The 27727-nt window shown below is 36.6% G+C and overlaps 2 protein-coding genes across 6 annotated transcripts in view; one reads left to right on the top strand and one right to left on the bottom strand.

Moving 5' to 3' along the window:
* LOC100022260 (non-histone chromosomal protein HMG-14-like) overlaps positions 1-27727 on the top strand; it is a 108381-nt gene that overhangs the window by 33183 nt on the left and 47471 nt on the right. For all 3 annotated transcript variants that reach the window (XR_008915875.1, XR_008915873.1, XM_056814352.1), the window contains exon 2: positions 6292-6460. The gene's annotated coding sequence lies outside the window, so the exon portion shown is untranslated. The remainder of the gene's footprint in view (positions 1-6291; positions 6461-27727) is intronic.
* Positions 1429-26405, bottom strand: AMD1 (adenosylmethionine decarboxylase 1). Of its 3 annotated transcripts, none has more exons than XM_001368757.4 (9): positions 25624-26405; positions 11085-11171; positions 8189-8315; positions 7234-7336; positions 5059-5101; positions 4604-4748; positions 4406-4498; positions 4159-4314; positions 1429-3693 (listed from the first exon to the last, which is right to left on the bottom strand). In XM_001368757.4, exons 1-9 carry the CDS (start codon positions 25731-25733, stop codon positions 3553-3555), a joined length of 1005 nt encoding a protein of 334 aa, XP_001368794.1. In that variant the 5' UTR covers positions 25734-26405; the 3' UTR covers positions 1429-3552. The 3 variants fall into 3 exon arrangements, with proteins under 3 accessions (XP_001368794.1, XP_056670329.1, XP_016286738.1); XM_056814351.1 differs by lacking the exon at positions 25624-26405 and adding an exon at positions 25383-25438; XM_016431252.2 differs by lacking the exon at positions 25624-26405 and adding an exon at positions 25116-25267.

Here is a 27727-nt window from a genome sequence, read left to right as displayed (position 1 = left end):
AAAAAAGGGAACCTATTTAAAGACATGTGTAGCTATGTAGGGAATGCATTGATAACTTTTGAAATGACTTGTAGATTCAGTGGGAGGGACATTAAAGGGACAGAAAAAGTAGTCCTGTATAGGAGACAAAGACAACAGAAATGAGAATTACTTCCCATTTTATTTTTCCTCTGCAAAGGAAAATAACTTCAAACTATTAATTTTACCCCTAGCACTTAGCTTAAGCTGATAATAAATGCTTGTTGCTTATCAGCAAGAAGACTGAAATCCAAGATAATAAAGAAAACACCTCATTTCCTAAATGAAAGAAATGTATATGTTAGTAGCATTTCTATAGCATCACTATATCCCATGGTAACTTTACTGGCTCTGGCAGACCTCAGTGTAGTAAGAATTTAGGTTAAATGATTTGTCCATGGTTCTAACAACCTTTATAATCTCTGGTAAATCACTTAAAAACTAACCACTCCCCCTTTTAAGATTTATAGGTAGAGACTACAAGGTCCCCTGGAGTTCTAGGTCTATGATCTTAACAGAAGCTGGAAAGGCTCAAATCTGTACAGGTGAGGTACCAGGTAAAGAAAATAGTAAACACTAAAGAAACCCTATGTGCTTGAAATATTAAAAACCAAAAAGCTATCATAGCTTGTTCACCTAGCAGCTGTCTAAAAATGAACCCAGAAGTTAATAAGCAATGGGCATAGTCAAAACAAGAGATCAGACATATATATAAAAGGATTGTGTATACTATTTCAATTTAAGCAAACATTAAATACCCACAAGCAAAGTACTGAAGTAGATGCTAATGATACAAAGATGAAGGTCCTGCTTTTGAGCTTACATTCAAACTGGGGAGAGAGAGAGAAAGACACACACAAGAAATAACTGACACAAGGGAAAAGTATAATAGGCAAATGTAAAGGAAACATTTGTCCACATGAAATGAGCTGACCTTCCCCTTGAGGGGGAAGGATTACAAAAGGTATAGGGAGGCATAGGGTTCAAAAAAAAAAAAAGAAATCCCTCCCAAGAGAAAGTGAAGAGATGAATAAAGGCACTGATATGGAAAGAGGCTGGAGAAAACCATTGGCGGAATCTGGATGAAACAGTTATGTAAAGGGAGCACTAGAATAAGCTAGAGCTAAAATGCTTGAAATCAGGATTGTCTTCTTCATAGGGCAATGGGACCTAGGAATAAGTATCAGTTTAAAGGTAGAATTAAAAGTTAAGATAATTACAGTAGTCGGAATGAAAAGGAGAGAACAGATATGTCCAAGATGTTTCAGGGGCAGAATAGCACCATTTCGGGGATCAACTCTGAAAATTAAGATGCCAAAGAATTTGGTTAACAGGATCCTAATTATTCTTAGGATAGGTTGACATAAAATAATTTACATCAAAAAAAAAATCTCTGAATGTCACTAAAAATTAATTAAGCAAACTTTTATTGAAGCATTAAGTTTTGTGGTACAGATTTTGAAAATACATTTTAACTGATTAAAGTCCAACACCATGAAGAGAGAAATTATGACACCAAACTTCCCCTCTTCTGATCATCCTAGATTAATTTAGATTAATATCCATTCGACAGCTTTCACTTAAGAGGCTTGTGTTTTCATACTTATATAAATCTGTGCATTTTTCAACTAGTTAGAAAGGGATCTTCAGTATATTAAAAAAAAAATCAGACCTCAAGCCAACAAATGTCATCATCAAATCTCTTGGGACACTGTTCAAGAACAAAATCCACTTGAATTATTGGTCCTCAAAAATATCAAGCACCAAAAAGTATCAGGTGCCACATTACTTACAAATTACAGAATCAAATTGACCTCGTTGGTAGAATGCTTCTTCAATGAAGCTGTTAGTCAACAACATGCTTAAAATAAAAGTCAAAACAGTGTTCCAACCACTTGATTACTAACCAAGCAGATTTTAAAATTTAGAAACACTAAAAAAAAGTGTTTCATTTATAAATACGGAAGGAACAAAACACCACTGCATCAATCCAGAAAGAGTCAAAAACAATGTTGCGAGGACAAGAGGGAAATATCAAATTTAAATTAACTTTGCTGGTCTCACAGCTGCTAAAATCCCACAGTTATTTGCTGAAAATGCCAACTCTTGAAAGCCTGCATCTACATCCATTAATGACCATTTTTGAACATGCCTTGTTTTTTATGAATAGTATTTTACTTCACTGTCTGTCCAGATAACCTAGACAGTTCTCACTTTGTGCAGTCATTCACTTGATGCCATCAAATCATGGTTAAAGGAATCACCACATTAATTAAGAGGAACAACAGATGAAGTCACAACACTATCAAATACAGCATAATAGTCTCATCATGCACCACAATATCACAGGACTTTCAGTCACAAGATAAAAAAGGCATATCGATTCTGCTTGGAACAACAAAATCAGGTTAACAGTATATTGTTTACTCACAATTAGGTAGAAATGGCTGCTAAGGAAAAAGTTATGGTGAATGATCCAAGCTGACCGGCATATCTAGTCTGGTAAATTCCATATCCTTTACACTACATCTCCCTATTAAATTTGTTGGTTTTAAAAAAAATCAATTAAACCATTTTATTAAGTTATTTGAAGATCTGTGGCTATACATTTGGTGCTCTATTAACTGTGGAGTATGGAAATGGCATAGTTAAAACCTTAATAACTTTGCCAATCAACTCTTAATCAGCACATACCGGAGAAAGCCTTGATGCCCCACCCCCTACCCTTGCCAATCATACATGAAAGAGACCACACCAAACCCACCTTGACCTGAATTAAGATCTGAACCAAGGTTTTGTTCTCCCAAAAGTGAAAGGCTAGTGTTAACTCAGTGTAACAGTACATTGTTCATTTTATAAAGGGGGAAGAAGGAATCACTGAGCTTAAAGAACTGAAGATACGGGGAGCAAAAGTAATGTTCCAATACTCAAAATTTATATAATAAGCAAAATCATCAGCTGTAGTAATCATTAATTTTCTTAAGGTAAAATTTCTAACTCCTCAAGTGCAAAGAAACATTTAGGTTTAAGTACGAATTAGTTTCATTAGAATTAATAGAGAAAAATGTGGTCTAGAAATAGGAAGAAACTGCCCATAAAAAATCTGGCAGCAATAGAACAGTCCCAGATGATTTAGGCTGAGGCCAACACCTAATGAGGACGAAAGCCTTGTCTGTGGGGAATTTTTGGTGATACCTGGAGAAAAATTACACTGTGCATAATCCTAATTGAATTGTTTTTACAAGTGTTGTAAAGTCTCATACAGTAAAAGTTTTTCTCTACATGCACTTCAAGTTCACAGCAAGAGTGGCATAGAATACCTAAACACAGAAGAGAGCAGTCATGCAAGATATCTAACTCCTTGATATAATAATGCATACAATTCAAAATGATTATACTATGATTACATCTAGGGCTTTCCGAAACTACAAGGTGGTGGGTATGGAAAGCATGGCCCCCTGTATCATTGACTAGAAAGCTGCCACCACCTTCTATTTGTGTTCTCTTTTTGCGTTTCTTCTTCATTTTTCTTAATCAACTCTGCTGTTGCTGCTGATTCTTAGCAAAACTGGTAAAAACGAAATTGTAATCATTGAACTGAGCAATCTGGCGATCAAGACGTTTAAACCCTTCAATCTTTTGGGCCGAAGAAAACACTGTGCGACATTTAGAACTCTGGGGGGGAAAAAATTAAGAAACCATTTAGAATATACCAGTGTCAAAGTAGCTTTTTTAAACAAACAAGGTTATGAAATAGATAAGCATTTGGTTTGTCATTAGAATACTGGGTATTTAGGTTGGCTTCTTAAAATAACATTTTAAACATGGTTATGAGACAGCTTAGAACCCCACCAAGTTCGAAATACAAACAGGATGGTGGTGAGAGATCACTATTGGTACTTATTCACTCTTACAAATCTTACTATAGGTTTTAGTCCTAAAGCACCTATTTGTTTATCTGAAGAATTGTCACATATCTGTTGTTTCCAACTTCCTGCTACCTATTTAAGCCCAAATATGGAAAACACTACCTTTAGGGAAAATGGTACAGAAACTAATTACAATTATCCATATTCTTCTTGAGAGAACTGTTCTATACATACCCCAGGTTAATGCATTACCAAAAATAAAACAGGTTACCTGATTTACAAAGAGGGTGGTCACAAATTTTCCAGGCTTGAAAACTTCCACTACTTTCCTGATCAGGTCATCATAAGAGGTTTGACCTATGTTAGTTTCAAAGCTAACATAAGAAAATTCTGGTTCTGGAGTGATGTGAATAGTCCAATAAGTTCCCTTCAAGGAAAAAAAATTGCTTTAATTATAGGGAACATTTAAAAAATTAAGGGGCATATGATGATCACTTTGGTGAAGCAGAATTACTTACATCCGATTTCATTCCATTCATTGAATACCCACAAGGATTGAACATTGTAGCATCAATGACAGAACCTGGTATCAGGTCACGAATTCCACTCACCTGAAAATTTTAAATCAGAATTGAATACTTGATGAAGAAAACACAAAAAAGAAAAACAGCATCAAAAATTAAGACATAAAAATCATAATAATAAAAAAAGCTTACACGAGTGACATCATTTGCAGTAACACCATCTTTCATGTAGAACTGGTCCATAACTGCTGGGTCAAGCTCACTCATCAGAATTTCCAGTGTCTGATCTGGCTGATTAATAACTCGGCTCTCTGGAAAATCCAGAGTGTACAAGTACCTAAAAAGACCAAAATTTTAACTTACTAAATAATGCTATAACTAATAGAATTCTTAACAGTCAAAAACTTACAAAATATTAGGGGGCAGCTGGGTAGCTCAGTGGATTGAGAGCCAGGTCTAGAGACAGGAGGTCCTAGGTTCAAATCTGGCCTCAGACACTTCCCAGCTGTGTGACCCTGGGCAAGTCCCTTGACCCCCATTGCCTAGCCCTTACCACTCTTCTGCCTTGGAGCCAATACAAAGTATTGACTCCAAGAAGGAAGGTAAGGGTTAAAAAAAAAAACTCACAAAATTTTACTGAGACATACCAGCAATCAGAATTCATACGCCCCATACAATATGCTGCTCCATCTGTTGAGAAAGGAACAAATTTTGAAACCCAACCCACATTTTTGTCTAATCACCATCTTTCAATAATTAATATTGAAATATATTATAGCTTATATCCTTTATCATAAGTGTATGATTTATTAAACAATCATGATGGAAAATATATAAGTAGATGCAAAGATAGCTATCCCTCTGATCTCTTCATCACTCTAATTTGATCTGTTATTCATGGCGACAAAATGAAGATATAAATAAGATGAACATTATGAATAGGTTGGTTAGACGTGGCCAAATCCCAATAGTTATAAAAAGAGGTCTGATTCATCTGATTCATCAGTGTCTACATGACACCGATGGTGCACACAGGGGACAGCTCTCCGCATTCTGAACTTAAGACATCCAAACTAACCAAGCATTTATTAATACCAGGTGCCAGACACCATACTATAGATATGCTGAGCAAAGATTCAGAACACATACCCCTCTTCACCCAATCAAAACCATCTTTATCCTCTCAGACATTCAAATGGAAGAGGAAACACTACAGGTACCTACCAAAAATATACACAAAGTTTTTTGAAAATTTTAAGAGTAGATTTAAGCTATTAAAGCTCAAAAGTGCACTAGATTTTCTTTAAGGACACCCCATATTTTATATAAACAAAACACATAAAAAGCAAGCAGGGAGAGGAAGAGTAGGGAGGGGAGAAATGACTGGAAACAGGAAAAGCTTCATGTAGAAAAGTTAGCATTTAAACTGAACCTTGAAGGAAACTAAAGAGGTGAGGATGAGGAGGGTGAATAGAACAGCCTGTACAAAGGCAGAGAGAATAATTACTTCCATCAATCATATGGGAAAAATTGCACAGTAAAGCAAAGAACTGTTTTGGAGCATATATAAAAGAAAGTAATGTGGAAGACACAGACTTGGGGATCTTAGGTATGTAAATTTTCAAATGCTCAACAAGGATTTGTATTTGCTCCTAAAGGTACTTATGTGTATAAATTACATGTATTAAATCAAAATCTTCCCAGAAGATACTGAAATTCAAATATCTAACCTAATTTCTATTTGTTGTAGTTTAATTATCATTTGTGCCTGGAATAGAAGCTTTACAATCAAGCATATTTAGCCTTAAGGTGTTTATTCCCCCTTGCCTTCTTGTCTTCAGAAAAAAGGTACCCAAATTTCTTTTTGCTTTCTTGATCAGGAATTTCAAAACTTCAATGACTTCTACAATCACATTATAATTGAAAGTAATTTTCACCCACATTACTAACGTGATTTCATGACTTAAGAAGTCAATGTGCTATGGCAGAAAGAGCATCAGAGATCAAGAGACATAAGGTCTGGATTCTAGTAAGATACTGCTTCCTTTGGTAAGTCACTAAAACTTTATAGGCTTCAATTACTTCATATATATAAAATGATGTGACTGCAATAATTAATGTCTAATCTCCCCTTTTAAAATTATTAGGTTATTAAAAGTTTATACAATGACTAAGACTACAATAGACAAATCAGAGTGAAAAATGTTTAGAATATATTTATTTCATGTCACTGTGTCTTAACATTCAATTCCCTGATTAAAAAAAAATCTTTCAGAATCTTTCAGCAGCTAGTATACAACACATTATAGATAACAATAGATGTTTATTGGAAAAAAAAGGCATTTCAAGTTGAAATTAATTCACAATTGTAGCATGATATGCGAACAGAGTGCTAAACTGATAGATTAGGATAGTCTAGGTTCAAATCCCACCTCTAACACTCACTAAGTGTATTGACCACAATCAAACTCCACCCCTAAAAATTTGAGCTTTAGTTTCCTAATCTATGAAATGAGGCTGCTAACTAATTATTAAAGGGTATTTATGTTAACTCCATAAAAGGCTCAAATGAAATAAAGCAATTCTCAAACCTCAGGATATATAATTAAGTTACTGTTAATACTTACATTTCTGAAACAATATTATCCCAAATATATGAAATAAAAGTCAGAAGTATCTACTAAAATCTTAGAATTATTTCAACCAGGATCCTTTTCAGTTAGTATGTACAAATCATCACAAAATTTCTAGAATTTTCCACAATTCAACACCTGCTAATAAAATTTAAGTAAATATATATGTTTTGATTTAACTGAACTTACTTGGGAAAATGTCATTAAGGAATTCTACTTCTTCCTGGAAATTCCTGTGTGGGTACTCCTGGTGGGAAGGCTTCATGAAATTCTTACGAGAATAAAAGAAGCTCTGAAAAGTATAAATGTACTTTCATTAATTAAATTAGTCAATTAATCAATTAAAATGACACATAAAATCTCTTCTAATCATAATTACACTATTTCATCAAAAATACTGCTGTTATACTGCTTCAAAAACGAACTCTTAATTTCTTTCCTCCCATAAACTCAATCTTTTGTTATACTTATATTTTTAATATCACTATCTTAAGCTCCTTAACACCAAAGTGTCTTTATCGCCTTTTTACTGAGCTTAAAGAATGATGGTGATAAATGTAATTATTTTTGGACAATTTATCTAACAATAGTTTGTGATCTAACACAAAGAACTATTTCTTTTGAAACAGAACTTTAAGCAGGGAAGGAGAGACCGGGGAGAAACAAAAACCACCATGCTAAAACAGAACACTAAAGTATGTCAATGAACATTAGTTGACATAATAGAAGTTTATAACTAGTTTAATAAGAAATGAAACATAAAAGCCAAGAGTTACCATTAGTATTTATATCCTAACTCGGAAGAATTTCTCCTTCCATTAATATTAATACAAGATCATCATCTAATCCTTTAACAAAATTCTAATTTTTGAAAAAGCCACTCATTAAAAACTTTCCTGGAACCTGGAAAGAACTTACCTTTACTAATATGCTACATAGATTGATTACCCCCCTCCCCACAAGAAATGCTCATTCTACAACAAAATGACTTTATGAAAGCTTCCAGGAAATAATTTACACAAACTATGCTACTGGTCTGGAAATAGTCTACATAGCACTATTATTGACATCCAAAAATTAAAAAAATAAAAAATCTGTAGGCATGTCATCAATAGAACTCCTAAAATGGTCTTTGTATACTTACTTGAATTGAGTCAAACCCACTGTACTCCCTAGCAAGCTCCAACAGGGGGACCAGTGCTTGCAGTAAGAGGGTGGTACCACATGTCTTCAAAATGAAACGTCTCTTGGAGACAAACATGCTACTCTCACTGTAGGTGGCAAGATAAATCATAATAATGGTTCAGAAGTTGAAATCATGCAGAAACATTAACAGTAGAAACAGTCACATTAGGTAAGTACTTGTAGAAAAGAAATGTAACATTTTACAGACTTCTACAATCTAGATTTTGTCTACAAAGACCAAATTCCCATAGAGTATTAATTCACTGTCATATGTATAACTCAAAAAATGAATTTGTTCATCATTAAAGTCAATAAATAATATGGTGCACCCCTATATACATCAGCATAATTTCTACAAATGGATAAACAAAAAAACCATAACACCACAAAACTAGCACACAAGCATGTCTTCACATTAACTATCCTCAAAGATGTTTCTAAACCCAGAAAAATTCGGATTTTTTAATACTTTGATAAAAGGTAGGATTTTTAGGTTAGTCAGGAGAGCTAATTTTTAATTATTCCCTTTAAGAAATTGCTGCTATGCTGCTGGGTTTGTACCCCAAAGAGATAAGGAAAAAGACATGTACAAGAATATTCATAGCCTCACTCTTTGTGGTGGCCAAAAATTGGAAAATGAGGGGATGTCCTTCAATTGGGGAATGGCTGAACAAATTGTGGTGTATGTTGGTGATGGAATACTATTGTGCTCAAAGAAATGATAAAGGGAGGAATTCCATGTAAACTGAACAACTTCCAGGAAGTGATGCAGAGTGAAAGGAGCAGAACCAGGAAATCATTATACACAGAGACTGATAGACTGTGGCACAATCGAATGTAATGGATTTCTCCATTAGTGTCAATGCAATGTCCCTGAAGAATCTGCAGGGATCTAAAAAACACTATCCACAAGCAGAGGATAAACTGTGGGAGTAAAAACACTGATGAAAAGCAACTGCTTGATTTCATGAGTTGAGAGGGAAAATGGCTGGGGATGTAGACTCTAAATGAACATCTTAGTGCAAACATCAAGAGCATGGAAACAGGTTCTGATCAAGGACACATGTAATACCCAGTGAAACTGCGCATTGTTAATGGGAAGGGTGGGGGAATGAGGAGGAAGGAATAGAATGATTTTTGTAACCAAGGAATAATGTTTGAAATTGACCAAAAAAACAAACAAAAAAAAATTAGAAACCAAGATGGATTGTCTGCTAGCAACAATGGTATCCTTAATATAGCAAGAAGGGGGGGGGGGGGGGGGGGAGATTGCTGCTATGGAAGAGAGAGTGACTTGCCAGATTCCATTACTTTTCACTTAATGAGTAAACTATTATTTAGCTTTTAAGTACAAAGCACCCCCAAATTCTTAAATGCAGTTTTAAATTATCAACTTTTGATAGCTTTATCTGACTTTAAGGTAAAATCAGCCAATGAGAAAATCTTTCTAATAGAGGCTGAAAATGTTAATTAACAACCAAAACTGTTCACGATATAGTCCATCATTTCTTTATACATTTTGGTAAATTTTTTATTTGTATTTTAATAACAAATTTTCACCTAAGTTTTCTGAAGTTAAATGATCCAAAGCGTATCATGTCTCTCCCTTCTCCCCTCTCCCCTCCCGGGGCTGGCAAGCAATTTAATCTGGGCTATTTCCATATTATTCATTTTTATGAGTGAATAATCTTAATAAGCCAAAACCCCAAAACATAAACCCAAATAAACAAGTGATAAATCATGTTTCCATCTGCATTCCTTACTCCAACAGTTCCTTCTCTAGAGGCAGATGGCATTCTTTGTCATAAGTCCCTCAGAATTGTCCTGGATCATTGTATCATGATTAGTAACAAAGTCTATCACAGTTGATCATTCCACAATATTGCTGTTTATGGTGTACAATGTTTTCCTGGTTCTGCTTATTTCACTCTGTCTTTCTTCATGTATGTCTTTCCAGTTCTTTCTGAAATCGTACTGTTCATCATTCCTTATAGCACAATAGTATTACATCACTGTCACATACAAAAATTTGTTCATTCTCCAATGGCATCCCTTTAGTTTCTAATTCATTGCTACCACAAAAAAAATAGCTATAAATATTTTTGTAGAAAAAGGTCCTTTTCCCCTTTTATTAAAGATCTCTTTCTGATACAGACCTAGTAGTGGTATATCTGTAATTCCAAATTGCTCCCCAGAATGGGGTTGATCAGTTCACAATTCCACCAGCAATGCATTTAAGAGTTCCAATTTTGCCACATCCCCTCCAACATTTATCATTTTCCTTTAGTTTCATATTGGCTAATCTGATTAAGGTGGTACACCTCAGTGGTTTTAATTTGCATTTCTAATTAATTAGGAGGGATTCCAAACATTTTTTCATGATTGTTGATAGCTTTGATTTGTTCATCTGAAAACTGCCTATTCATATTCTTTAGTCATTTTTCATCAATTGAGGAATGACTTGGATTCTTATAAATCTGACTTAGTTCTTTATATATTTGAGAAGTGAGATTTTTCATCAGAAATGTTATAAATTCCACCATCTCCAGTTTGTTGTTTTGCTTCTAATTTTGGTTGCATTGGTTGTTTGTACAAAACCTTTTTAAATTTGATAATCAAAATTATTCATTTTATATCCTGAGTGTTCTCAGGTAGAGTGTTCTCCACCTCATAGGCATTAAATAATTAATTTTTTTTAAACCAAAGTAATTTCTGTGTAATTTAGTACAGACAGTAACTTGGAACCTTAATTATGGGATAGTTATGCCATTTCCCATTTTATAACTGATTTAAGTTCTTCAGGATGAAGGAGAAAAGGAAAACTATTCTTTTTAAGTTAAAAAGTAAAATTTTACCTGAGTACATAAGCTTCCTGCTTGTCAGTTTTTGTCACACTTATGATTAAACAATGCACATTCTCCAAAAGTTTGTCCCACTCAAACCTAGAAAGAAAAATCCATTCAATTAGTTCACACAGTCCTCAGACATCACCTCCCTGGCTTCCTCTCCCAAGATATAGCACAGAAAAATTCACCTCTTATAATTATGGAGGGGGATTATACTATCAAATTTTGCTTTCTGGTACCCAAAGTCTAAATCTGGGCAACATAAATTCAAGCAATAACAATTAATATACCCATCACTGTTGGACACAACCTAGAGTTGCCTGTTGGGACCATTTCAGCAATTCTGTTTTCTCATTTTGTTCTTGCCAGAATTCCCACCCACCTACCCAAATTCTATTCCTATAAACCTTCTTACTTTGAAAGTAATACAATTAAGGCTGCTTTATCTATGAAAATATACTATTGTACTTTCCCCAAAATAAGCAGTCTTCATGACACGGCATATGGAAGCAAAAGTGAATTAAAAATTTTAATGCCACTCCTAGGCATATATTCTTAGAGATCAAAGATGGGAAGGTTCCGCATATACCATATAAAGTTTATAGAACTTTTTATCATGACAAAGAATTAGAAATAAAGTAAATATATATTTGGAACTGCTAATTCACTTGTAGGCTATGCAACAAATATAAAGGAATGAAATTACTATGTTTTAAGAAATTATGAATATGAAGAATTTTGGGAAAAAAGCATGGGAAGACAATTATAAATATGGTAAAGCAGAAGCAGGAAAATATACACAATATTATGCAATTTGTAATAACAAGTGTGGCCCCCTAACAATGAGAAACTGATTTCCCCTCCTTCCTTGCTGCTAGTGGATAAGACTCATGGTATATAAAGGAGACTTTTAAAAAATTTGGTCAATGTGAAAATTTACTTTGCTCTTCTCTTCTCCTTGCCTGCCCCACCTTGGGGAAGGGAAGATGATGTAGGGATGAGTAAGTTTTCTGTCCACTGAGAAAAAAGTTATATAAAAATAAAAGATAAAAATTAAATGATAGCTTTACTAACAAAAAGCAAACATTTCTTTTTTGGGGGAGTGCCGATTTCATCTAACTACATTAAACCATCACCAGGCTTCAATGGTAGATGTAACCAACCAATTGTATAAAAACATACAAGAATTCTACTTTAAACAAAAGGGGAAATATAAACCTTTAACCTAGACTGAAAATCTTGGTTAAGCATGGTTTAACAAATATAAGCCTCTACTACAAAATTTAAGATTATTTGTTTTATTTAACCAAGGTTGATATTTTACTCTAGGAATGTCTTTATACACACACACACAAACTTCATTTCCATACAATCCTCCTCGAATGAAGCAATTCAGTATCTAAACATTCTTCTACCAGAGAACTGAGGTATTTACTCAAAAACATCACAGATTCAATGATGAAGGGACTTTTGAGATCATCTATGGACAGGGATTTTTTTTTACCCTAGAGTCTTTAAATGATCTTTTAAAAAATTACCACTATTTCAAAATTACCCCCCCCCCCTTTTTACTTTATGCATTTAAGAAGCTGTGAACTGGCTGTGACACAGAAGAAAAAAGGTTAAGAACCTCCCCCCAGGTAGTCATCTAGGATCAGCTTGGAAACCTTCCAGAGATGGGAAACCCAAGGACTTCCTATTTCACTTACAGACATCTCTATTATTATAGGAAAGAGCCAAAACTCTGGCTCTATTGTTTCCAACCTAATGTTGCTAGGGACAACCTGAACAAGTTTATTCCCAAGCACAATATTGCTGATTTCCTACATTGCTTTAAAGATTTAAGAGGTCACTATAGCTTCTTTTTCTTATTGCTCTATGTAAGCAGAGGGGAGAGGATAATAAACCTGGTTGCTAGCTGCCAAGTCAAGACAGGCCCTGGCTGTCTCCTTCCAATTATTAGTATGTCTTCCCCTCCCTGAGGCACTCACCACCTTTCACACCCCAGCATTGCATCTGTCAACAACTTACTGCCAGAAAACCAAGTACCAATCAGGTGTCTGGGCTCCAATACTGTCCTGCCCAGAAAATCTCAGCTTTGGGCTTTGTTGGCCTCTCCTATGCCTTACCAGCCCCAAAAATAAAAGGATTAAGTGAGAAACCACCCTAGATTTCAATTAATCCATCAAGGTGATATAAAGGAATTAAAACCCAAATATGGTTAGGTTATGGTTTGTCTTGGAACATAAGTTCTCACTTGCTATCATACTAGGATACAATACACTGGCATATCTGCCTCTGTAAAGATAGCTAAAGGAAATGAAACAGAGAAATTCAGTTATGCCTGACTCTTCAGACTCCATTTGGGATTTTCTTGGTAAAGCTACTGGAGTGCTATTTCCTTCTCCAGCTCATTTTACAGATGAGGAAAATGAGGCTGCCTAGTTGCTCAGAAAAGATTAAAAACCAGCATTCTTGCTCAAATGTTATTGAATGGTTTGATTTAATTACGAGCACTTGCAATAGCACTGTTTACTATTTTTCACTGTATGTATACAATTATTTTGGCTATAGCTACAGTTTTGTTACCCATACTACAAACATAACCAGTATTCATAAATCATTGTCCTAGAGAAATGTCTTCCATATAACTGAATCTAAAACTTGAAACACACAGCCATTTCTTTTAAACCTGAGTCAACTGAATGGATAACTTACCACACAGGATTGTTGTGAAGTTATTATATAATCAGAATCTTTATTATTATTAGAAACCTTATATTCCATACCACAACACATTAAAATGATTTTTTTTGTCTGTTTAAGAAGTTAAAATACTGGCTGTGTATGCACTGTAAAGCTATTATACTAATTTTAAGAAGGTACAAACCCTATCCAATTTATTAGAAGATATCCTTTATACTGTGATTACTTTATTAAAACCCAGGAAGAGTTCCAGTTAGTTGATTTGTTCAAGGTCAGACAGAATAGTACATGACAGAACTAGGATTTAAACCTAGATGCTGATTCCACACTGCTCCTCCCTATTAGCTATGTTCCTATAGAGAACACCAGGTACTTATACTGGAATGGAACACAAAAGTCAAAAATAGAAGAAGCAGTAACAATTAAAAGAATCTATATTTTTTCCTGGATTCCCAGCAAACAAAATTAGTGTATGTAAAGTCACATCTACTTATCTGTTGCACTTCAAGGTCAAATAAACCATTTTTAGTAATTTTATGCTGATGAAAGTCATCATCATTACATATAAGGCACTGAGAACAGGGAACAAAGACATACAGAAAGATATAAGACATTCCATGTGACATCAAAGATTATCATCTTGAGGTAAACAAAACAGATGGGAAAACTGCTTAGGAACTGCTCTCATGGAAATGGGGGGTGTATTATATATCTTAGTGCAGCTGTTCTCAACCTCTCAATTTGTAGCAATGAGAATATATAACGCATATCAGGTATTTACATTCCGAATCATAACTGTAGCAAAACTATAGTTTTGAAGTAGCCACCAAAATAATTTTTTGGTTTGGGGTCACTGCAACATGAGGAACTGTATTGTGGGGTCATGGCATTACAAAGGTTGAGAACCACTGTCTTAGTGGCAATTACAAATAACTTCTGCATTGGGGTATAGAAAAAGTGATTTTTATTCTAGAATGAATAAATAAGAAGTTCCATTCAAGTAAAATAGCTGTTGCTGAATTTCAACAAATTATATAACTTTACAGGAATATCACGACAGGAAAACCATGAAATTTTACTACATATTGCTCATTATGAAAGTTCCAGTGTGTCATGTGTGAAAATTGGGTGGCAGCATTTCAAGTATACAGCATCCCCACTAGTACATAGTTGATTAAGCTGAAGAAAATATCCCCATATACTTGAAAATACTTTATTAGGATGATTTTTTGATAACTAAGGATTAAAGTAGATGTTTATCACCTGGAGAAAGTTAAACAAATATTGGTTTATGAATGTAAAAAAAATTTTACTGTAAGAAATTCAATGACTAAAATAATATAAACAGAAAAAACATACCAAAAAATTAAAAGTAAATGTAACAAAATTATAAAGTTCAAATGAGACAAATGAAGAGATATTAAAAGACATCTCCAATCTATCCCTTTGTGGTAGTAGGAGGTCCACGGATGTTACACATTGCAGATTATTTTCAGAATTCCTCAATGTACCCATCAGTTGTGCTATTTTTTCTCTCTGAAACTTTTAAGTATATAGAATCATATAGTCAGCTGCAGGAGACAATTAACAAGGAGAAACTAAGAAATGAAATCACCTCCTGGAGTGCTGTTTAGAAACTTGACTGTGAGGGATATGAGGGCAGGACACAAGAGACATTCCAGTGACTATAGTCACTGGGCAGCAGCATACAGTGCGGAATCCTCTCCCCCAGATCACCACTCACCATGCGTCCATTGTGCGCCTCATTCTCGTTCAGTTACTCTCAGAACAAGGTGCCAAGCAAAGGATTATGTTACAGGCACCACCACATACAGTGCTCCTCTCACTGACAACCAATGGAAGAGGTGCCCCTCCAGAAGTGCTGTGGGAGCCAGCTAAATGGTGGCACATATGGCCTGCAGGCTGTAGTTTGGGGACCCCAGCTCTAATCCATCCAAATAAGCCTAATTATTCTCCACTCCTACTTGATAAGCCATTAAACATTTATATATGCAATATGTGAAGCACTGTACTAAGTTCTGGGGACATACAAAAAAAGACAAAAGGCAACCCTTATTCTCAAGGACTTCAGTCTAATGGGGGAGGACAACTTGAAAACAACTGTGCATGCTGAAGGTGATAGGGAGCCACTGGAGTTTATTGAGGTGGGGGGAATGACAAGGTCAGAACCTGTGGTTTAGGAAGATCCCTTCTGGCTACTAAGTGGAATTATAGACCTCTGACCCACTTGGTTAAAAGAGAACTGTAATCAGTTCTTGGGAACTACATTCTTGATACAATAATGTATCCACATTGAGAGGCCTAGACTTGTAGTAAAAAAAAAAAACACCACAATTCCTAATTCTGACTCCAATATATATTAGCTTCATAACCACAGACAAGTCATTTATTTAACCTCTCGAAGACTCAAGTTTTCTTCTCTGCACAGGTTGTTTTGAGAAACTTGTTTTGTAAACCTAAGAACACTATAAATGTAAGTTATGAATCAGTTATTTATCAATGTACCTTAGACTAAACTTGTACAGAATTCTAAGAGTATCCTTCATATTAAGTACATAGAGATAACAAAACACTTTAGAAGATGGCTGATAGTACAGATGACGGCCAATAGTACCCAAGATTATCAGTGTCACATGAACTAGATACATTATGATTATCTTTATTCCTCTGTGCATAGTATCTTGCATCAAACTAGGCATTCAATTTTTGACAAGACTATACCTAAAATTACAAGGAATCTTTTCAGAATGGCCTCTTTAGGAAAATACAAAGGTTTGCATCCTATGAATTTAGAATAAAATTTTAAATAAAGAGCTATTCAATCAAAAATCTTAAGCATGAAATATTTAAAGGAAAATAGATGAAGTGGACATAGTTATAGAGATCCACTGACTTCCGTAGTACCTTCCAATCCTATAACACACCAAAGTAGGTGCCATTTTAAATGATTAAGTCACAGGGCTCTTCAACTGTATGTGTTCTCATAGGTTTGAAGGCCAATTTTGATAATGCCTGAAAAGCACTATTATAGTTATATAGTACATTATATACCAGAAAGTCAGGAATATGTAAGATGTGTTTTAGAAGATTTTTTAGGCTGAAATAAGGGGAAAAAAACTTCAGCCTGACCCCGCGCCCCCCCCATCAACTTTTTTTTTTTTTTAAGATTTCTTAATCTGCTACCTTTTCTGTTCTGGGTAGCAGCTCAGAGAAGCTACTTGACTTTGCATGGATTTAAGTTAGATCAATGCAGGTAGAAAAAAAAACTTGTGGGAAATATGAAGAAAGCTCAGCTCTTTAATAGGAAAAGCCTTTTTATTTCAAAACTTTTTGCTAAAAGGCTTTTTGGCATGGGCTGTGGATTCCTTTAATGTAAATCATTGATGCTGTAAAGCTTGAGCAATGACGTAGTCAAGTATGGAATGAGTTCCAGGAAGTTAATGCTGAGGTTTCAATTACTATATTTGCAACTACTGGTCCTCAGCCTTCACTGCAAGTTTCTTTTAACCACAAATATCTTGGTTTTCATGTTTTAAGTACAACATAAAAACAATAGAATGATTGCCAGATATAAATTCAGTATCCAATTTTAGGGCATCAGTACAACTATTAAATTAACCTATCTTTCAGCAATAATACTATGTAGTGATAACATTTTCACATGTAAACAGGGGGCAGCTAGCTGGCTTAATAGATTGCAGTCAGGCCTAGAGATGGGAGGTCCTGGGTTAAAATCTGACAGCTATTTCCTAAGTGTGACTGTGGGCAAGTCACTTAATCCACACTGCCTCACCTGTACCACTATTCTACCTTGGAACCTTGGTTCCAAGACAGAAAGGGTTGTTTTTTTTTTTTAATAAAAAATAGTTTATGTTCCTTACTTTGAGTGACAGTGACTAAACTCAAACTTATCAAATAAATAATTTTACTGTTTTTTGTGTAAATATTAGAAATAAAAAAAGGAAGGACAATGTAAAATTTGATCAGTTTAAGCTAGTTTTTTCTCCTTCAGGTCATTTGCCTTAATACACAAAGTGACAAATTTATTGACCTGTCTTCAGATCATTTCAAGAAACAGGTTAGTCACAAGTAAATAGATGTTTGTATTGGCACTTAATGTGTAAGCATTTATTTATTAAGCATTCTCCCATGGCTCAGAATCAGAAATCACATTTACCTAGTGCTACAAAGATTTGACCAGGAGGTAGAATTCAAAGGCAGATCACTCCAGCCTTCAAAGCTCAATGTTTCAGTGATTCATTGTAATTTCCTCCAATTTCATTATTTTTTAAAAATAAGCCCTGCAACTTCAATCTTAAACTCATATTCTAAAATAACTACCCCAAAGTTGGAACTTCTGAGATGATACTGATGATATTTTAACTGAAAAGCAACTGAGCCTGGAATACAATTTTTAAAGGCACAAGTCAATAAATGCTTCACTTTTTGATATTTTTATAGGCTCCACTAAGAATAATAAAGTAGATTTTTTTTAAAGCTCTGAATAGGTCATTTTTCTATCTTCCTATAGGTTATTTTCAGAATTAAGACCATTCAGAGCTTCTCAAGTTGAATTCACTCCCTCATTCAACAAATAACTTATTCAGTTACTATATATAGAACAAACATGTAAATACTATAGAGATCATTTATTTTGGTCTTAATATAAGAACAGAGAAGTTAAAATAACACAAAGGTATACTTCTACATCTGTATAATGGGTGGGGGTGGTACAAGAAAGGTCAGAAGCATCAGAGGGGGTTTGGGGGGTGGCTCCGTGGATTGAGAGTTCAGGCGCAGATACTTCCTAGCTGTGTGATCCCGAGCAAGTCACTTCACCTTCATTGCCTACCACTTTTCTGCCTTGGAACCAATAACTATCAATTCTAAGAGGTTAGGGCTTAAAAAACAACAACAAAACATGGGGGAGGTCTTCAAAATGGCATTCATACTTTAACAATAATGAAGGCATTACTTTAAGCAAATGAAACTTATCCATTTTATATTTATACATTCTTAGAGGAATTGTTTCTTGCGAGATACAACCCAGATTTCTCAAGATTTCAATCTAACATTTTAATTACTTCCCACACTATGAATCTAGGGTATCTGACTCTTGAGCTTATCAAAAGGGTGGGAGCATCAGTTATAGCCACAATTACTATTATCAATAAAAATCTGAAAATCCCCAAATTCCTATAGACATTTATTAACATTCTTCCATATATTTCCCCAGGCAGAATTTAACCCTCATATGCAGGATTTTTCTGGTCCACAAGCACCTGGGGAAAAACAAAAACACAACAACAAAAAACTAGGAATCTCTTGTGATCTAAAGTTGGACTAACGATGTTCAATATCACAGAAAACATTTGCAATGTTTTTTAAAAAATAAAAATCAATTCCACTGAATTTGGTATATTCAAAGGGCACAGTAAGAAATAAAATTATCTTCATTTTACTAAAACTGCCATGTAAACCAATTCCTCAGTCTATTCTTCAAATGAACTATTTTAAAGACGGTAGAGAAATTCCTGATCAGAATTATAATAATTACAGAAGTTTGATGAACAGATCCAAGTTAAGCTAAGTTACACTCTGAGTAAAATGAAATGAAGGCTAGGGTTGGGTGCACCCTTCTAACATACAATTTAATTACATTCCATTCTGTTTTAAAAGATGAGACTATATCACATGCTTCTTACCTTTCTGGGTTAGGATTATACAAATAATTAGCATCAGAATCAGGATTGTGATTTATGTCTCTCAACTTTCAACCAAATGTAATTTTTCTTTCCATTATAACACACTGGACTCCACAGTTCCTTTATATTATTACCCACATCCCCTGAGATTTCTGAATCAGTGATGACACTGTGAATATCTTCTTATACACAAATATTCTACTTCCACAAACCATAATACTAATATTTCCCTGACAAGTACATCTCATCTTCTCTTTCAAGGTATTTCTCCTCACCACTACTAAGTTGATAAGTTTTCATTCTCATGGAAACCTCCAGGCACTTCACTCTTCCAAGGTGCTTGAATTCCTTAGCCTTACTTTTCAAAATTCCAGCCTCAAATTAATCAGTTCAAGTGTTAGTCAATGTTAAATGGAACCTTTCACTGCTGCATTCTAATCCTTTTTTTATTCTCAGCAAAGGATCTAGTCCATTGTTCCTGCAGATATATGTATAACATAAACTGAAATCTAAACACAAAATTTTAAGAGAGAATTCTGTCCATAATGGATGGCCTTATACTTCAATGAAAAAACTAAGACTATCCCAAGCTCCAAAATCACCTCAAACATTACACCCCTGGACCTTTCTCAGAGATCAATCTTTTAACTTGTTATGCCTCTCAATCCCGGAAGTTCTTAGCCTTCAAACATATCCAAATCTAATTTATTAAAAAACAAACAACAACAACAAAGCACTTTACTTGGGACTAAAATGTCCATTATCACTTGACCTCGAAATTCTATACGAGGCACTCCCTCATCATTAAGTCCCCTAAAGTTACCAAAATATTTAATACAGCACTTTTTGCAGTAGCAAAGAATTAGAAACAAAGTCGATAGATGTCCATTAACTGAAGAATGTGGTATCTGAATGAAATGGTTATGGTATTATTGAAATGAAGAATACAGAAATGCATGCATGGATTTATACAAGCTGATGTAATCCAAGAAGTACAGAAGCAAAGCCAAGAAAAATATACAGAGACTACAACAATGTAAGTCTAAACTTCAAAACCATAAAAAAGAATGCTGCAAAGTATTACAAAGAACAAGCATAGTTAAAAGATGTAACCAGAAGTCAGCTCCCCTTACTTTTTTGCAGGAGAGGTTCATGAGGGTGAGAAAGTGCTTTAGTTTTCTTTTTGTAAACTCTTACTTTGTCTTAGAATCATTAGTATCAGCTCCAAGGCAGAAGAGTGGTAAGGATTAGGCCACTGGGGTTAAGTGACTTGCCCAGGATCACACAAGCTAAGGAAGTATCTGGAGCTAATTTGAACCTTGGACCTCCATACAGTCTCTAGGTCTGGCTCCCTAGACACTGAGCCACCAGCCACATAGTTTGCCCCAAAATTATATGTGACAACATTATTTTCAGAACTTTCAGAGTAAATTGTCTTCTGGAGTCTTTTTTTTTTAATTAAATCCTTATCTTTTATCTTAGAACTGATACTAAATATTGATTTGCAGTATGGGTTAATTTTTCAATGTAACTGATCCTAGTATTGTTGTTTGCTTCTTTTAAAAAATCATTTTTGTTTTATGAGATGACTCTCTGGAAGAGGAAATTAAAATAACATATAAACCAAAAACTATCAAAAACTTCCCCCTTAACAACACTCCCTTTCCTCCTAACTTCCCTATTTCTAGCAAGGCCATCAGTCATCTAGGTTTTAAAAGGCCATCTACACAGAATGTCATATGCAGATAAAATTATAAGGGCACTTAAATGGCCCTTCATAATATGGCTCTAGACTTTCTTACAGGCATATTTACAATTTACACATGACCTAACCATATAGAATCATCCCATTTCCTACCTTTGCATGGCAAGCCTCAATTATGTAATGTTACCATCAGACAGCTGATAGCCACAGTGGATAAGATGCTACACAATTGGAGTCAGGAAGACTTAACTTCAACTCTGACATCAGACACTTAGCTGTATGACCCTGGTCAAGTCATGTAATGTGTGCCTCAGTTTCCTCAACCATAAAATGGGGATAACAGCATTATTTATCTCACAAAATTGTTGGGGTGGTAAAATAAGAAATGTGTAAAGTGGTTAACACAGTGCCTGACCCAGAGTAGGTGCAATATAAGTTTCCCAATTCCTTCTCTCACTCATCCCCACTACTTCTGATGCCACTCTTCCTGTTCAAAAACTCCATAGAACTTGGATAATAGGATTATCCATTTCAGGTTGGAAGGGAATTTAAAGGTCATCAACTTTAATCCTTACTCCACATCCAGTGTTCTTACCTGGGAGCTATCTCAATGCAAATGCTTCAACAAATTACAATAAAACCACACACAACAGTTTCTAAACCACAGGCAAAGGATATAGACTATAACACTACTAGTATTATATAGCTATTATAACTACTCACTGAAGTAGGCAATGAACATATAAATTATAAATATTCCATTTCACAAATGCATAAAAACAGCCTCATAGAAGTTAAATTACTTTTCCAAGGTCACTGTAACCTTCAACTCCAATGCTTTCAATCAGGCCTTACTTTTATGGTCAAATATAAAATTTTCAGTCCAACATGGTTATATACTTGATTAATCAAAAGTTCAATGATTCAACAAATATTTTTAGAGTTCCTATACTAGGTGAAAGCTACTTTAGTTAACATAATTCCAAAGGCCAAGAAGGGAAACATCACTGAAGTTTTATAAGGGACATAAAACTACTTGGGTTATCCTTTTCCAGTCTCAATCAAAATCTGTTGTAATTATTCATCAAAAAGATATATTTATTCCACTGCAATATTAACCTACAAAACAAGTCTCAACTTGTTTAGTGCACACTGAACTAGACAGATATACTCTAAAACTTATCAGATTCCATAAGCTAAAAAGGGAGATGGGAAATATGCCAAAAAAAGATACTATTTTGTAATCATCATCATTGTTCTTTTTACACACCTTGGAAAATTCTACTAAGACAATTTCTTTAATGATGTTTCTCAGCCATTTTGGCTCATACCTCCAAGGCCAGGGGTCAGAATTTCATTATGGCATCTATATACATAGTCCACCACAATCCCTGCCGCAATAAAATGAGGAAGGTATTTAGCTAGGCTTGTTTATACCTAAAAGAAAATCTCTCTACATACTATTTAAACTTATGTTCAGGTTGGGTAGCATTTAGTGCAGAAAAGCCTGTTGAACCTGGAAGTTCAGGTCAGAGATGAGACAGCAGTCATTTTTTTTTCCAAATTGGTAACCTTATTGATTAAAAAGTTTTTTAAAAAATCCTTCTACAGAAGATATGTGAGGCATCTAAGAAAGATTCAGATGATTGCCTATAAAGTTAGCAAGTGTGTTGGGGCACAAGACTTGAATCCATTCTCCAAAATGCTTTTTCTTGAGAAGTACCCTAGAGAACAGAATAAAGCAACTTGGTGTCACAGTGATTGAGTAGAGTTTTGAGATCTAGGTTACAATAACTCTTCCACTAGGTAACCTTAAGTTATAAATAAATCACTTCAGTTTTGTGGGGTTTTTCATGTTTAAATTCCATAATCCAAAAGAGGCATAAATAAAAACTTCGAGAAAAATGATTCTTATTCTTAGAAATGGGTAGTCAGATGAAGGTCATGAACACCTCAAATAATGGTTTTAAATGTATAAAACAAAATAGTTAAAAGAAATTATTTTGAAAGTTTCCAAAAATGTTTTTTAAAAGTTTATGGACCACAGAGTAAGAATTTTTACATTCTAAATCAACACTGTTTCCCTCAAAACAAAAAATCCTACAAAGAATTAGTTTATCATATGCTGCGTGGTATAGGTAGATTAAAACCTAACACCAAAAACCATTCCCAAAAGTCATTATACAAAAATCTATTTATCAACATCCTTCAAATTCTGTGGTACTGTTTACCCATTGCCTTGTGAAAGGAAGGGGGAAAAAATACCTACCAAAAAAAAGAAACCCTAATAGGTTCTCCATCAAATTCTTTTTTTCAAAAAAAAAAAAAAACTGAGTTATGGGACAAATTTAATCTGTTGGCCAACAAAATCTGTTTAGTTATTAGATCTGAAACAGATCCAGAAAGATTTTTAGCTACAATTTCTAACTTCCATTTAATGAATACTTTTAAAATAACTTTTTCTGAATATTTCTAACCACGTTTTTATTAATCACAACAGACGTACAAATGAGAGGTTTTGCAATGTCTTAAGTGGGAGAAATTGTGAAAAAGTAAAAGTAACAGTCCTGCAGTTAAAGTCTTAACTGCAACCCAAAATTTAGTAAGAGCTAAAGGTCTTATTCATGTATATGCCTTGAAATCACAATGAGGTCCAGAAAATCCTTCAGTTTTTGCTGCTGAAAAATGAGCTACAGAACGTGCCTAAAATATCTCCATAGCACCTCCTAGTTTTCCCTTAACCCCAGTTGCTCTTTATCAGAGGATTAGGGCTGAGTGGCAGCCAACATTCTTCAAAAGCCCATAGGCTGACAGCCTTAGGGCCCAACATTCAGCCTTCCCAAAAAAGCTCTCATTGGTTGCAACTTTTCAATGAAGAGGAGCCTGGTAGACTCTAAGCCTGAGCTAAGAACCTCACGCGTAATCATAGTAATGGCCACTGTGAGGGAGGGTGGAGAATGAGTAGAAGGGAAGAGGCGGTTAAATCACGTTGGTCCTCCAAAGACACCAGGTAGCCCGACACTACGACGTTTAGCGCGATTTCTTTCGGTTACTTTTCATTATTACCATACCGCATGAAATGCACGCCAGAATCTCCAATAATGCTATTGCTTTTTTTAAAAGGGTAAATTAAAGGGAGGAAAAAAGAGCCTTTTTATTCCCAAGAGGCCACCAATCACCATCCGGGAAAGGAAGTTTCTGAAAAAAGCTTCTAGCATTGGTTTTTTGCCTTCAGGTGCAGGGAGCCAGGGCCCCATATCTCCTAGACCAAGCTTAAGGCATTAGGTAGTATAATACGTTACACAGAGCATTATGTCCCCAGGCAGAAATAATTGTAGGATGGGCATCTATCCTATTAACGTTGCACACCAGCTTCTCATGCCCCCGACCTCAGAGGCTCAAGTAACAGGTTATACACAAGGTCAGAAAAGCCTCCAAACAACTTCCTCTTCGAGCCTAAAGCCCCAGGGGGTTCGTTTATGCCCGTAGGGGCAGCCACCCACCAGGAGCAGCTGCAGAACAGCCTCGAGGGCAAAGGCGGGACTCTCGGGCCCACAGAGGCCAAGCGTGCCACGCGCTAGGCCAAAGATTTTGGTGCAGAGCATTTCAAGGCGACGGTGGCCCCCAGGTCCGAGGCTGCCAGCAGGACTGCGACACCGCCGCCTCCTGTTCCCTCGCTCCCCTCCACATGCAGCCAGCCTGCAGAGACCTGACTAGTACACAAGGGGGAGGCCTCGGGAGGCGGGTTTTTATGGCGGCTCCGCAGGAGGCCTGCTTTAACGAGACCCTTCTCAGTGGAGGCGCCAGGAGGAATTCCCCTTCTTCCCACCAGCGGCGGGAAGAGCTAATCAGTTCCAAAACCCCACGAGGAACGGAGGGGGCACAATACATAATTGGGATTACCTAACGCTGACAAAACCGGGTCCCGAGATAGAACCCCAGGCTTATTAGGCTAGAGCAGGCGCCGCCGATCACCACACCTGCCCGGGGGTGGGGGAGAGAAAGGGAAGGAGGCTAAGCAACTGGCCCGCCCCCCCCAATCTTTTCTAGTCCCCCCCTCCCTCCAGGCGGGGGCGGCGCCCAGTAGCCCGGATGGGTGAGCATTCCATTCCTCAATCACCTGAAGCCTGCGCTCCCTCACCCCACCCCCGGCCCTCGGAAGGACGTTACCTGAGCGCGGCCGGCACGAGGCGGAGACCCCACCGCAAACGGCGATCCAGCTCCCTTTCCCTCCCCCTCCCTCCCTATCATCATCACCACGAAATATTAGAGCGCCGACTACCGAACACAGGATTTTACCACCTGACGGCGGGCAGCTCGTCCCCGGCCCTCCTCTCAACCCCCACAAGCTCGGCCCGCTGACCGCTTATCCGTGCTAACAACCCCTCCGGCCCCCACGCGCCGACCCGACCTTGGGATGGTGCGGAGATCCCCAGATCCTTTGCTCTCGTCTGGCTGCTGCCGGGAGAACCAAACCTCCAGCAGCTTCTCGGTCCCTTCGAAGAAGTGTGCAGCTTCCATCACTGTGAGACAAGCGAACAACCAACAACCACAGAAAATCAACTAAATTAAATCTCTTCTTCTCCCGCCGCCGCCGCCTCCGCCGCTGCGGGTTGTTCCTGCTGCTTCTTTAAAGTTCAGGAGGTTGTTTTTTTGTTTTTTGCTTTTTTCTTTGCGTGCGTGTGGTTCTATTTTTTTTTTTGCTTGTTATAATTTTATATTAACTTTTTTTAAAAAAAAGATTAATAAAATTTTTCCCGGCTTTTTTTCTCTCGTGCGAAAGTTGAACGTGAGTCTGTGTTGGAAATAGAGGCAGATGCTGTTCAGTCTCTTTTACTCCGCTGGTTCCCGTTACAGAGAAGAGCATAGAGCGAGCGCTAGCTAATGTCGCCGGCCATACTGTGTAAGCGAGGGCGCTGCGTGAGCAAGTCCCTTATATAGCCCCTCGCCCCGCAGGGCCAGGAAGTGACGCACACGACCCCGCCCCTCCCGCTCATAGCACCAGCGAGCTGTCAATCATTTGCCGTTTCAGGTTGGGGCGGGCCTCCCGCGAGCGCCGGGGAGCAGCCCTGCCTGTTCGGTTTTTTGCCATGGCTCCCTCGAGTGGGAGATAACGGAGGATGTGACTGCATTTGCACTCAGTAGGGGAGACCAAATCGGGGTAGTAAAGGAACAGTCTAGACGAAGTTGGCGTGGAGAATTCGTTTGTAAAAGCTGAGCTTTTAAAAATTTAGCTTGCGTGGGCGGGTCCTTGTCCCGGAGCTGGGCTGGGCTGGGCGGTGTGCTGGGCGGTTCTGGGCTGGGCTGCTCTGCGCTGCGGGGGCGCGGCTCATTCCCTTGTCTTTAGGGTGGGTTTGCTCGCCGGGGTTTCTCGTTGACCTGGCTGTTTTCCGCAGACTTTCCCCGTGGCTAAAAAGGAAAAAAAAAATCCACAGTTCTAAAACTCACCAAGTTGCCCCTGCACTTGCCAGGAGCAGAGAAGAAGGTTTTTGCCTTGCATGTGAATAGGAATGAATACATACCGCTTTTACACAATAGGCAGAAGGGATTGGGATTTAGCTTTTTTTTTTTTAAAGGGTAAAAAAAGGCGTGTGCTGCCCAGCCCTGAAGGGCTCCTGTTCTCCCGGAATCTGCGTCTATTAACCTGTTTTGCCTTTCGAAAAAACATGTCTAAGCCTCTTGAGTTTGTGGAGCGCGGAGCTCCTGCACCTAGCAACTTCATGCCTCAATGGGTCATTGTAAGAATGAGGATTTTTTTCTGCAGAGATATTCTTCCAAATCGAGATACTAAATACAACTGAGACATTAACTTTATTGGTAAATCTGATGTCTGATTTGTTTTTCACAAATCTCAACCAACTAGAAAATGATAAGTGGGAAGAGGGGCGTTGGCCCCCCCAATATACTTCGCAAACACGTCACAGAATTCTGCAGGTATCTTTAATAAATAGAAAATACATTATTCTAAAATGGGTCAACTAGAACCATTCAGAAATGTCAGGGTTAAGATGACTAATTCACATAAACTGAATATAAGGGGGGTCAAAATGTCATAGTGAACCTTCACCTTATTTTGTTATTTTGTACTTGGAGAATTTGGAAGACTAAAAAAATGCATGCCATTTGAAGTAAATGTGTCCCAATATGAAATAAATTTCTCAAGATCAGAAAAGACTGGTCTACAAGATGATGTCAGCATGAAAAACAGCAACTGGAAAAAGAGGAGGTTTGAGCTTGCATTCCAGATACCCTGCAGGGTATATACTTGTCCAACAAGTATAGGGTTTTGTTCACATTTCTCCATGAAACTTGTTGAAAGTATTTTGGTACTGAGGTTGTTATTATATTTACTAATAATCTTGCTTGCCACCGTGTACAAAACAACTTACTGTTTAAATTGGGGTTATGAACTCCAGGATCATATAGCCCATCTTTCCATTTGTTGAGGCAAAGACAAGCAAATGGATAGGCAAGCAAAGGCTGTTGTTGTTTTTTTTTTAATGGAAAGATGGCTT

The sequence above is a fragment of the Monodelphis domestica genome, chromosome 2 (assembly GCF_027887165.1).
Source record: "Monodelphis domestica isolate mMonDom1 chromosome 2, mMonDom1.pri, whole genome shotgun sequence".
In the NCBI taxonomy this organism is placed as follows: Eukaryota; Metazoa; Chordata; class Mammalia; order Didelphimorphia; family Didelphidae; genus Monodelphis; species Monodelphis domestica.
Note: the sequence above shows the minus strand (reverse complement) of the source record. Positions and strands in the feature narration are given on the sequence as shown.